Genomic DNA, 13358 nt, shown 5'->3' on the forward strand with positions numbered 1-13358 from the left:
CACATCCAGCCAGCAATAGTCAGAGAAACAGGACTACACTGAAAAACAGGCTGATCTCGAACATCTATAAACAAAGGTGTTGATGGCAGCAGCACAGCTGATGTTTCTCTCCAGGATGGAGTCACAGCCAAACAGGAACAGACCAGATGAATCTACTATAAGAAAAAGCAGAGAGAGCAGAACGTTAGAGATTATGAATGAACTAACAGATTCTGCAGAAAATACTAAAGTCTTTAGATAGATTATGACTTGCATAAAGATCATTACATGCTTAAACTGTTTCACACTTAATTCTTACATTGACTGTAAATATGCACAAAGTAAAATTCTGGTTCTCCTATTTTTTCCCATTTTGAAGGATGGCTGTCATGTGTCACCAGTTCATCACGCATGTGTCATCAGTTAGACCAGGGGTGCTCAAGTCCACCCTTCAAGAGCTACTATCTTGCAACTTCTTGATGTGCTCCATTTTTAACACACCTGGATCAAATGAAAGGCCTGTTACCATACATCTGCTGAGCTAAATGAGGGGATTGGGCCTTTAGATGCAGGTGTGTTAGAGCAGCGGTCCCCAACCTTTTTTGCACCATGGACCGCTTTAAGTCAGACAATATTTTCACGGACCGGGGGGGCGGGGGGTGGGTGGTTCTTGGATGCGGACCGTTTTTTACTTGATCGTATTTACCCCCGGCCCCGTGCGGACCAGCCGGGCGGGGGCTAAATACAATCAAGTAAAATGATACGACTGGCATAAAATCAAATACAAACAGCATAAAAATAAAACAAGCCGGTCCTATCGAGGCGTAATCGGAGACAATGACACATGAAGTGTGCTCCTGATGTCCAGTCTGCTTCATAGCTTTGTTTTGGTTGTCAATAAATTATATATATATATATATATATATATACTTTTTTCTGTGCGGCCCGGTACCAAATGACCAACGGACCGGTACCGGTCCGCGGCCCGGTGGTTGGGGACCGCTGTGTTAGAGAACAGATGCCTCTAAAGGTTACAAGATGGTATTGTCACTCTTGAGGACTGGACTTGAGCACCCCTGAGTGAAGCTGAACGACACAGATTATCAATGAAAGGAGAATAATCAATGTCAAAGAATAAGATATAAGCTAAAATTGTGCTTTAGATTTTTTCAATTTTGCAGGAAATATGAGAGGCACCAATGATTTTAGCTCTTGGGAACTTTAGAGGATTCATAACTATTTATTAATAGTTATTAAAATCTTCACATTTAAACTTTTGCAAAGCTTCAGATTTTCAAATGAAAATGTATTCATTTATATTTAAAGGGATAGTTCGGTATTTTTGACATGAATCTGTATGGCATCCCCATCACCAGTGGCATGCAATCACACTGACTAATTTTTTTTTCTTCTCCCAGCTGAGTAAATGCACCAAAACTAAAGTTTGAGAGATTATAAAATTGGAATAGATTGAGCTTAAGTTTTGTTATTCATCTAGAACCACATATGTGGGAGTGTGGTACGTATTTTAGATATTGGTCGAACTACAATAAACTGCACAATTTACATGTTTTGAATAACAACCACTTTAGAAACTCTACTTTCAGAAAATCCACATTTTTACTTCAGTGTGTTAGTTCTCAAACTCTGCACTCATGCAAATTGAAAATCTGTTTTTGTGCCGTTATTTTGGCAGCACTTCCATGTACATTCATGAAGAAAAGAGTTAAATGAGAAAGAATGACATTTGCTCTGTGATTTTAGTTAAACCCCAAATTATTCCAACCCCTGCCAAATTCAGATGTAAAATTTTCATTCAACCAAAATAGCTATATTTAATGTGAAATGTGACAGGTGTATCTATTGATAAGGAAATATTATTAAGATATATCAGTTTTAGATTATCCGATATTTTCATGTTGTTAGAAATTAAATATTAAAAAGTATTAATCGGTTATAAAAATGTTATGAAAATGTGTTAGTTTTAAAGCAGGACTGAACTCTTCTCTTAATTGCTGAACAATTTTTTACATTTTATTTACATAGTATTTTTCAGCTCTTAAAGGTATAGTGGAGGATTTTCACATATTTTTGAAAAAAAAAATGCACATGCACAACCTTGTACCTGCTCCCGAGAGGGAACGTGTATTAAGTGCGTGCAAGAGCGTCCACAAGCCCATTTCTCCTTTTAAAAGTTGCTATTTGCATCGCTCATACAAGCTTACTTTCCAAAAGAAGATTTGAAGATTTCACGATGTCAGACTCACTACCAGTAAGTGAAAATGGGGACGAGCACGTAGGACGGCCTTACGTAAACATATCACCAGAATGATTGACAATTATAAGGACCACTTATTTTGATGATCCACCCGCATAAGAACATCCTCTATTATACCTTTAAGGTTAAAGGTCTAATCGGCATCACCATAATCTTCTCACTCCCTGCAGAGCTTCTCTATCAGCTTAAAGTCTGGACTCTGGTTGGGAAGTGTCAACTGCTAAAGGTACAAAGTCATGGTACAGATGTTAAAGAATTCCTCTGCAGAAACTAATAAGCCAACATGAAATACACTAAAAATTACTTTTTAAATTTAAATGAATACCTTTTTATTTGAAAATCTGAAGCTTTGCAAAAGTTTAAGTGTGAAGAAAGAAAGATATTCTCTCTTATATTTTCTTAAAACATGCATCGCTTTCATTTCTTGTTGTTTTGTATTCCAACTGCATTGCTTTAAATAATCTCTATCATAAACTTTATGAAAACATACATTTTAACTAAGCAGCCCTTAGTGATAGACAGCTTATTGGATCTTATATATACTTTGCAATAAAAGTCATGCTGTATTTAATTGCAGCCAAATCAAATAACTGGAAGGTTTAGTTTCAGTTTGCAGACAGACAGAGTGGTGGAATCGTATCCCTTCTGGCTCCGTGAAATTGATTAGGGTGATACATGTTTATGAAGGAAAACACTCATAAACACCAAATCTGCCGAGAAAATACATCAAGATTATGGGGGTTTACTGTAAATCGCTGCTCATATAAAACTCACTCTCAGAGTTTGTTTAGACTGGGGTATGTCATGGGATTATTGTGTTATGAGCTGCATCCTGTTAGTGTTGCACACCTTGATTTAAAAGATGCTTAGTGTGAAATAATTGTGTTAAAAATGCTTTTTTCTTGGCATATTCAACATTTTCCCTCTGGATAAGAAGAAGGTATTTTGCAGAGGTGTTATGCTGCAGGCGTATCTTATTGTTTGTCATCTCAAACAGAGCCATACTGGTAGAGCTGGTTCCCTGCTTCAAGCACAACACCCGGTGCATTGTCACAAATCAGTCAATCTTCTCTTTTAAGCAACTTCTAACGATTCTGGTCCTATAACAACAGCCAATGCATTGTGCATCAAATGTTTTTTTTAGATATCCCGGAACATCAGTGGCTCTTTTGTCTTGGCAGGACTCATATCAGGCTATTGTCCCACTTTTGGAGATACTTTACCTCTCCTGAGACTGACCTTTTATAAACATTCTACCTTATCTTTGCTCATACTTCTCATAAAGTCCCATTCCTCACAGTGTATCACAATGCACAGGAAGGTAGATGTTTGCCAGGCATCCACAACCCTGGACAGTTCCTTTGAAGAAAACAAAGGACCCAGGAAATATGTTAGAATCAAAGTAACTGCAAAGTGAGAAATGCACATGTTGTTCTTTTAGAGAAACACTGAACCTTCACACCTTTTAAAGGGAAAAGGGGGATCTTGCAGAATTACAGTCAAATAAAGGCTCCAAACAATTCCTTGTTCTCTGATGGAGCCGGGAGTTTAATATAGGAGTGATTCAGAGAAATGAAACTCATAAGAAAAGGTCAGAGAGCCTCTTGGCTTTTGCGGTTGTAGAGAGTTTGCTTTTCTCCGCTGCCTGACAATTCTGCTGTTACTGTAGTGCTTTGTTCTTGGGGAGAATAAAAAGAGCATGATAGCTATTGACTTTTTGTAGCTGGACCTAAGAGACATAAACAACGGTGTTGTAATCCTGGCACTCATGGCTATATGGGAAATTGGAAAGAAGGGGGAAAAACTATAGGAGTTAAAGTGCTTTTTCTTCTTTACATTAATGAGGTCTTACTATTTTTTTATTTGGTGTCTAGTCCAGTATTGGTTCTTGCAATAATGCAAGCTTAGCTATCCATACATTCACAGTTCATATAATGTCCAGCTAGCAATGGGAATACATTCTAGACAGGTTCCCAAACAAATGCACTGCTAAAGAGAGACATACAGACACACTTAACCCTCTAAAAATGCACATTTAACCTAAGTTTTATGTTTTTTGGACTGTGGTATGCAGCCAGAGTAAAAAGAGGGAATCTGCGCAAACATTGGAAGAATTCAATTCAATTCAAAAATACTTTATTAATTCCAAAGGGAAATGAAATGTTGCAGTAACTCATAGGTTATTTTTTATCCAGAAAATACACATTTTAGAGTCAAGGTGATTCACTTTGCTGTACATAAGAAAAAAAAGCCGAAAGAAGAGGGAACCAAACATAATTGAAGAGAATAAAAGTGGATAATTATAATAAACTGGTTATATAAAACAGGTAAATTGAATTATTAAAAGAGAGAGCAATACTACAAGGTACTGAAATCTGTTTTTTGAATAAATCTGTTAAAATTTAAGGGTAAATTAATTCATATATCACTCCTCCCTACTCCACCAAGCAGTTGTCATGCTTGTCTTAGTTTTAAGTTTATTTTGAGACCAAAAGAGTACGTAAAAGAGCCTTTTAGTTTAAAGTGCCAATGCTGCCCCATGTTGAAAGGGAACCCTGGGTGTGGAGCCCATTTCTAAAACCATCACTGCTCACATTGAAACACAGGCTGTTTTCTTATTGTTTTTTGTGTTTCCTTCTGTTTTCCAGGTGGAGTGGTTGAAGAATGAAGAGGTAATTGATCCAGCAGACGACAGAAACTTCTACATCACCATCGACCACAACCTGATCATCAAACAGGCTCGTCTGTCCGACACTGCCAACTACACCTGTGTTGCAAAGAACATTGTAGCCAAGAGACGCAGCACCACAGCCACAGTTATCGTCTACGGTAAAACTCTGCATTGTACTTTACTTCAAACTTCTTAACGACTCCAGCTCAGATCTCGTTGGCATCTTTCAATTTAGTATTGCTAGCAGTTTTTGACAGTGTTAATCTGATTATTCACCCGCTCAAACACTCATCCACTTCATCAAAAAAAACTTCCACCTCAGACACATGACAGGTTTGTGAAGTCATGGAAAAAGTGTTGAATTCTCTCACCAGGTCGGCTCCAGTCAAAATAAATCAAATTTCAAAGTCGTTATGCATAAAGTGGGAATCCGTCTGTCACCTGTAGAGAGTAACATTCGCTCATTTTGTTTCTGCCGGAGGGTGTGAGGGGAGCAAAGGATTTACGGTTTTCTGAACTGTGTGAGAGGTGTTGATGTAGCTGAGCCATACTTACGGAGACCCCCGCTGTGGCTCCTGCATGGGCTCAGCTACAGTCTCCCCAACATCAACTGGGTTGGTTCTTACTGCACACTGTGACTATAAAGGTAAACTTCAACAGGTGTGGGAGGCTCAAAATCGAGCAAATGACACATAAAACAAATGTTCTTTAGATACAACATCATTGTTTTATCCGAGTGAAATAACAGTTTTCTTGATAGCTCAATCAACCAAAGCCTAGAGATGTTTTATTTTACGGATCTTATATGGCTACAAACAGCTTACAATTATATGTATGCTGTTATTAATGGTGAAAGCAAAGACATAATTTTTTATCTTTTTAGCTGTACAGTAGTTAATGATGGTTATGGTAAATCCAATGTTTTCTTTTGACAAAAGTGTAAAAGAATATAGAATACTGCAAAATATATGCAGAAACGGTGCTAATAAAAATGACAGAGAAGTGATATTAATACATATGGAACATCAAACTCAATCATCACTGACTAACAAAAGTTGAAAATAGTAAAGGTTATCTCTTCCTATAATACGACATGTGTATGTGCTTTTGTCCATTAAGTAGGAGTAATTAATTGTAAAATGTTGCCTGGGTGAATTCAATTATAAACATAACAGATCAGCACCATGCCCTGGGATTTAGACACACTCTGTTGTAATCTTAGTCTGCCTTTTGTTAACCACAGTAGATGATGGCTTGTAATTGAATATAAAAGACATCTAAACATCTAGATTTCCATCAGTCAAACGTCATATCATAGCAACAGTGATCTGCTGTATAAAGAGCTGAGAGTTTAGCTTTTCTACAAATACCCATATTCTACATTTGATGTCAATTTGGCTAAAAGTCAAAAGGGAAAAAATTGTGGGTAAACTTGCATGAGAAACATTCGGTGAGTAGTGATTGATTTTATTTAATAAAAACTCACTTTTTCACCAACATAGAACACATCAAACTTAACCAAACATTGTAAGCAAAATATTTCTGGAAAATGTGAGGCTCTCTTTTATGGTCTGACTGCTGACTCTACTAGAGCTGCTGTATACAGTTAGCATAAACTGGGTTGTGTATTTCTCCCATAGCTTAAAGCCCTGCCCACACAGAGAGGAGCTTAGATGTATCTGTAAAGGTATTTTATCATGAAGACATTGCGTCTCAACAAAGCAAGGATTTTGGGAGACAGTGCCGACAAAACGCTCAATATTTATGCTAAAATGTTTTCTAGTAGTGCTGGATGGCCTCATGTGGATACATGCTTTTTTATCGCTTTTAAAGTTATATATATATATATTTTCTGCATGTGGTTAAAGTAGATTTAATTTTTCACAGTTTACAACAAAGACATAAAAATGAACATTGACCTGTTTTCTTCGGTGAGCCTCACCCACTTTTTCTGCATAGAATATCTTTTGAGAAACTATGAGGTGCGTGGTGTGGAACCATCAAGTCATCTTTATGTCATGTATTTGTTCTGCACGGCCACTGAACCAGGCGAGTCCAATCTGCACAGCGAATTAAATTGTGCAGATAAGACTCACCTGGTTCAGTGGCTCGGCAGAACAAATACATGACATAAAAATTACTTGATAGATTCACATCTCCTATTTCTGGAAAACCTCAGTAATAAGTGATTACATATTCAGTCAAAGTATATCTGCAATGGATTTTCTGTTCAGCATATTATCTGTTTTCTCTGTTAAATTCAATAACCAGTTGTACTTTGCTGTTAGATGCACCACCTCAGCGTTCATATTTGGTAATGGTGATTCCATTTAAAGAAGCATGGCTCCAAATACTCTTTTTGCAGTTTACTTTTACTTATATTGTTTGAAAACAATAGTTAAGGTGATTGGACTTCCATTATACATTTAATACTTTTACGTTAGATGTATTATAGCTGATAAATGATGTTGATATACAGATGCAGTAGATGCACATGAATAATATAGAAGTGGCCAGATGCTTGCAACTGATACTGCAGCAAGAGTAAAGTTTCAAATCCATAATTTTCTCATCTCTATCTGACTCTCCTCTGGTCCCGTAAGTGGCGTTGCATTCATAGAGATTTTGTTTTGTTTATCAACTGTTTTTCACAGCCGAGTGAATATCGAGAATAATGTGGCCATTTGGGGATCAGTGCAAAAGTAATGTAGAAATGTAGGGGAGCCGATTCCAGACAGAAGGCTTTGATGTCACCAGCAGTCTTTTAGGATTAAGTGTCAACATAGTACTCTGCTGTCAGCTCATTCTTTTCATGTCAAACATGGGATACTCACACATTCAAGTACAAATGGACTGCATGGGTAAGTACAGTATTCATATTGCCCCATGCAGCAGGATAGAAATACCCAATGGAAACTTGTCTGATACTAGTGAAGGTTGGGAGGTGGGGGAGATGGATCTGCAGTGTGTTTCCAAACCAACACACCAAAAGGACATTGGGAGAACAAGAGGTGACAACAAAATCTGGGTTTAGAAAAAGACAGTAAGAGAAAGAGAAAATACGAAGTTTTAACTCCTCAGAGGAAAGCAAGAAAAAAAAAAGACAGCACAGAAATCCTGGGCTTCTGCAGGCCTTTCCTTCGGGTCCAGTGTTTTTAGTTGTTTTTCCACTCAGCATGTCAAATTTTCAAGTTGTAGGCTCTGAGGGGCCCAGTTTCACCATCTCAAATGCCACAGACTTGTTCTCAGCCACAAGCCCTTGTGTCACTCTAGACTGGATTTAGCTGCTGACAGAGATGGATGAGAGAGGGAAGAGAGGCATTAGGAGGAATCAGTAAATGGAAAAGGCAGCAAGTGGACTAAAAAATGACGCAGTGCCCGCATTAGATAGTAATCACCTGAGATGTCAGGGGCCAAATATGAGCAGTTAAAGCAAAATATATTATGTGCATATAAACAGTAATGCATTTTTTGTGTGATTCTTTCAATCCTGATGTTTATTGTAACTGTTGCTGTTTTCTGTTGACTCATTTTAGAAAGCTCAGAAATTCCAATACTGAATTTACTTATTCTGGTCAAATTTTTTTACATCTTTAACTAATATGTATTTTCTTAATAAATAAAAAAGAATAAAGAATTGTAACACTTCATCTACTCCTTTGCAAAGCAGATTAAAACTCACTAAATTTGTTCCTTTCTTGCAAAGCCAAACATCGCGAATGGATGGAACATATTGTTAGATGTGATTTTTTTTGTTCAATATATATATTTTTTTATAAAATTCTCTTTGTTTACCTTAATATTCATGAGGGAAAAGCTGAGATTTATTGTTATTAAATAATTATTTATCTGTAACGTACACAATGCTTAGGCACTTTTATCTCATGTTCAATCATTGTTTAAGTATCTAACCAAAACGTATCAAAAAGTAGTTTTCATTACACCATCACTTTGACAAAAAAGTGCATATTTGCATTTGCAAATTAGTTGTTTGTCAAAATACTTTAAAGGTCATAGCTACAACTTTTTTAATCAAAATTATTAATTTCAAAACAAATTATACATCCACAGAGTTGGCATTTTAACATACCTTAAACATTGAACATTAAGAAATGGCTAAATTAATATAATTGATTTAATTCAGAATGCCCTATTTCAAACTGAGTTGGACTTTAGGATGAGCCTATTGCTAAGATTTATTTTTAGTATTCTTATTTTGGTTATTTTAAAAGCTGTGGATGTTCATGATCCAGAATTGAAGCCTTTTTTTGACATAATATTACTTTTCTTTTCCAGTAAACGGTGGATGGTCAACATGGACAGAATGGTCAGTGTGTAACAGCCGATGCGGCCGTGGTTTCCAGAAACGGACACGCAGCTGTACCAACCCAGCTCCACTCAACGGAGGGTCCATCTGTGAAGGACAGGGCATCCAGAAGCTGCCATGCAATCCTCTCTGCCCAGGTATGGCAAAAACAGGATACACTCTTTAAATGACGGGTTAAAAAGGGTTCAGATGCACAAAAGCGACTGCATAACGTGATGCAACTTTTGCTTGCATATTGTGTCTCCATGCTTACATGTGCCTCTCCCCTACTTATTCTCACCGTCTCAATCTCATAACCACCCATTCACTCATTTGTCTACATCTTGCCCATTTCATTCATTCGACCCTCATCCATGTCCTGTCTGCTGTGTGATAGTGGATGGCCTGTGGACAGAGTGGAGTAAGTGGTCCACCTGTGGGACAGAGTGCACCCACTACAGGAGGAGGGAATGCAGCGCCCCGCCACCCAAAAACGGAGGAAAGGACTGTGAGGGCGTGGTGCTCCAGTCCAAGAACTGCACCGATGGGATGTGCATGCAGAGTGAGTACCCATACTAATCATGTGCTACTCTCTCTGAACCCGCCGACCAGAAGAATCTCTTCACCTTTTGACCAGAAATTCGCTGTGCTCTTTCATCGCCATGTGTTTCACACCCACATATAACACTTTCGCCTTGTCTATCACTCAGCTTCTTTCGCCTCACTCTGAAAAACAAGAACAGAAGCTGAAAAGCCTCTTTCTGTGTCTGTCTTATTTTATTCACAATTCTATTCCACAAATAATACCCTTCAACTTTTGACAACATTTAGTGAGTGGTATTATGTATTTTACATGTACTCATCCAGGGCACGGATTTCATAATCAGCCTGGGTGTTGAATCATCTGTTTGATGTGATCTTTTTCCAAGGTGGTTTGAACAACAACGTCCATAAATTAAACCAAGAAGAATAAATAAAACTGAATTTCAAATATGGTAGTATACTTGAAGTGGCTGAGTTCCTGGCACAGCTGTAACCTTTCTGCATAGTCCACAGGTTATTTGGGTTGAAGACCTTTAATCTTTATGTTGTCTGATTTATCCATTCTATCACCGGTATCCAGCTTGGACTTTATATGCGCTTACTGCAGCAAATCCGAAGGCACTTCGCCTCCTTTCTTATTAGTGCTATTAACCAGCAAACCAATCCCGATGCATGATGCTAAAACCACCATGCTTTAGTGATTTTGTTTGAAAGCCTAACTTTGGTTCTTCCAAACAAAGTCTGTTATCTAACAGCTCAATCAGACTTTTTCCTGATCTGCATAATGGTTTTACAGTCTGTTGTTTGTCCCATACGCTCTGCTGCAAATGTCCCTTGTTTTTTTATTTTTAGCTTCAAAATAAGAACAAAACATGAAATGTTCTATTATGGTGAAGCATGGATTTTTTTTCTATAGGATTTTATTTGATGTAAAAAATATAAAAAAATAATTCAAAGCTAAAACCAAGAAAAGCAGATCTAAAAATATATTTTTTGTTTTTACAATAGTCTTTTGTGAAATTTTATCATGAATAATAAAAAAAAAAAAAAAACGCTAAAGCTAATAAGACTGGTGTCTGTTATTATACTATGTTATTTTGTTCTTTATATTATTTTAGGCCACTAATGAGAGGCATTGTACAGGTTTAAAAGGGTCAGATGGGGCTCAGGAGGATCAGATGCAGACCCAGTGCTAAGAGGATGTCTTAACAACAAGCTATGAGAATTTTCAAAGCAGGATTGTAGAGTAGAAATACAGATGAAGCAGAATTGGAGGTAAATTAAGACGATTTTTAATTGCAAGGAGAACCTAAAACAGACAGAACAAACCAGAAGCTTAATTACTGAGAAGGTGATTCCTGGGTAAGATAAACTAAAAATATAAATTAATTTCAAACCTATGCACCTAATTCTTGTTTTTAACACTCATTGAAAATGAATGCCTTTATCATTCTGTTCTGGGAGGAAAAGGGACAGCGTAAATAAATCTTTATAAGCCCAAAATGAGTGTCATTCATACCCTTGATAAGTACATGTATGGTTCTATACCAGAACTGTAATTTTGAGCTGTGCACTGGGAAGTCTGGCAAATGCTCTATTTAGGATTGCTTTCAAATATTCATTTACTGGTTTTGCTTTGTTGATGTTAACAAACGAAGGGATGAAAGCCAGTTTGTGGTGAAGCCAGATTTTTTTTTTTCCTGTGCATGCAGGGAATTGTTTACTTCTTCTGTCTCTGCCAGGAAGTTAAAAACAGCCACACAGTTCAGCTAATCCAACAATCCCGCACCCGCTTATTTATAACACATTCGCAGATTGAAATCATGGATTTAAAGCTTTGATGTGTGTGTGTGTGTTTACGGCAGTGCTGGGCTGTCAGAGGGTGATGCATTTCAACCTTTCATTTTCATTTATGTGAATGATCTTTGTCATTCTTGTCTGTTCCTCTTACAACAAAAGGAAGAGAATGAGAGGCAGAGAGATGCAAATGTTGCATAGTAACTGCTTTAGACCATGTCTACTTTTATAAAACTCCTCTGCAATAAACATCTTTGGAGGTGTTGGATCCAATCACTGTCACTTGTGCCTCCATCATGTGTAAAACCTATTACAGATGGTGGTTTTGACACTAATTATATAACAGAGGCTCAGCTGCTAGGTGTCTTAAATTTAATAGAGCTGGCAAACACTTTGTGCAGCTTCTGGTGCACCATGTTGTAAACTGCTACTTTTTATTAGGCTTCATAAGTCAGAGTCAACATTATATCTCTGATCAAAGTGCAAGTTTATTAAGTAAATGAATTAGCTTGCAAAAAAATGAGAGCAAGAAGGGCCAGTATTCAATTAGTAGTCATTGTTTAAAAGCTACTGTTAAAAGACTGCATTAACTGTTTTTCTTTAAGCATTATAGAAAGCTTTGCAAATGTATTCCTTATCTTTCAACATAAAACGAAATCCCATTAAACTCACATTTTATTTGGATTTTATGTGACAGATCATCAGGAACAGGAATAAGAGTTGAACAAAAGGGAATAAGCAGAATAATACAGGGCAGAAAATCAAGGGATTAGGTTGCAATGAAGTCTAAAGCACGGTTATATTTATCAAGCCTTTTTTAAAAGTATACCACAACATCCTATGATTAGGCTGTCCACCTAAACATACAGGCCAGGCCAAGCAAATACCAACTGGAGGAAAAAGATGTGATTGGTCCTGAGGGGCTGCAGAAATTAAAAGGTCTTGTGGGAGAATCTGTCAGCAGGATGATGATTAGTCATGAATTTAACAAATCTTGGATTTATGAAGGACTAACAAACTGTTTAAAGTAGGGCTGGGCATTAAGAAAAACAAAATCCCTTTTATACCAAAGTTGATTAATCATTTTTTTTAGGTTTATAATAAAAATGACAAATATTTACCTTCACTTTAAGGGTAATACAATGCAACCTTTAGAAATGCTTGCACAACAATGTTTCACAACAAATAATGAAAAAATAACAAGGTAAATGTTTGCAGCTAAGTCTTTCACAGTAAGTTAAACAGTCATAAGTTTACATGAAAGAACAAATGAACAAGTGATGACCTAACGAAAGGTGCTTTCACGGCAAACACGTTCTGGACATCAAAGCATCTTTACGTGCAAAGGCTAAACAGCGTCAAGAGCCCCTGTGGCGCGTCTGCTCATCGGTAACAGCGCATCCAAGCGTCAGGGCATCCTGGCGTCCGCTTCAAGCGTTCAAAGCTGCAGTTCAGAAACCTGAACTTGTGCAGCTTGAGGTGGGGTGTCAACCTATCGGAAAAGCTAATCCAGGAGTAGTAGGAAGAGACAAAAACTATATGCAAACTGTGATCACTTCTGCAGGGATAATTGCATATGAAAAATACATAAATAAAAATATGAAGGGTTAAACTCCACAGGTTATGAAAAAAAAACAGGTGAATGAATTGTTATATACAAGGAAAAGAGCGAGTCCTGATCATTATTACTGCATTAAAACATTTTTTTTTTTCAAATGAACAATTTGTAAATACCTAATTTAACATAATGCATGTAAAACCTTCAGACGAAAAAGGTTTCATTG

At 37.1% G+C, this 13358-nt stretch overlaps 1 protein-coding gene across 2 annotated transcripts in view; it reads left to right on the forward strand.

The window, feature by feature from the left end:
• unc5c (unc-5 netrin receptor C) overlaps positions 1–13358 on the forward strand; it is a 177266-nt gene that overhangs the window by 133838 nt on the left and 30070 nt on the right. For both annotated transcript variants that reach the window (XM_015380621.1, XM_015380620.1), the window contains exons 5-7: positions 4906–5086; positions 9225–9392; positions 9632–9796. In XM_015380621.1, the coding sequence (XP_015236107.1) occupies positions 4906–5086; positions 9225–9392; positions 9632–9796 (514 nt within the window). The remainder of the gene's footprint in view (positions 1–4905; positions 5087–9224; positions 9393–9631; positions 9797–13358) is intronic.

This window comes from Cyprinodon variegatus, unplaced genomic scaffold (genome assembly GCF_000732505.1).
Source record: "Cyprinodon variegatus isolate N-32 unplaced genomic scaffold, C_variegatus-1.0 Scaffold218, whole genome shotgun sequence".
NCBI classification, from domain to species: domain Eukaryota; kingdom Metazoa; phylum Chordata; class Actinopteri; order Cyprinodontiformes; family Cyprinodontidae; genus Cyprinodon; species Cyprinodon variegatus.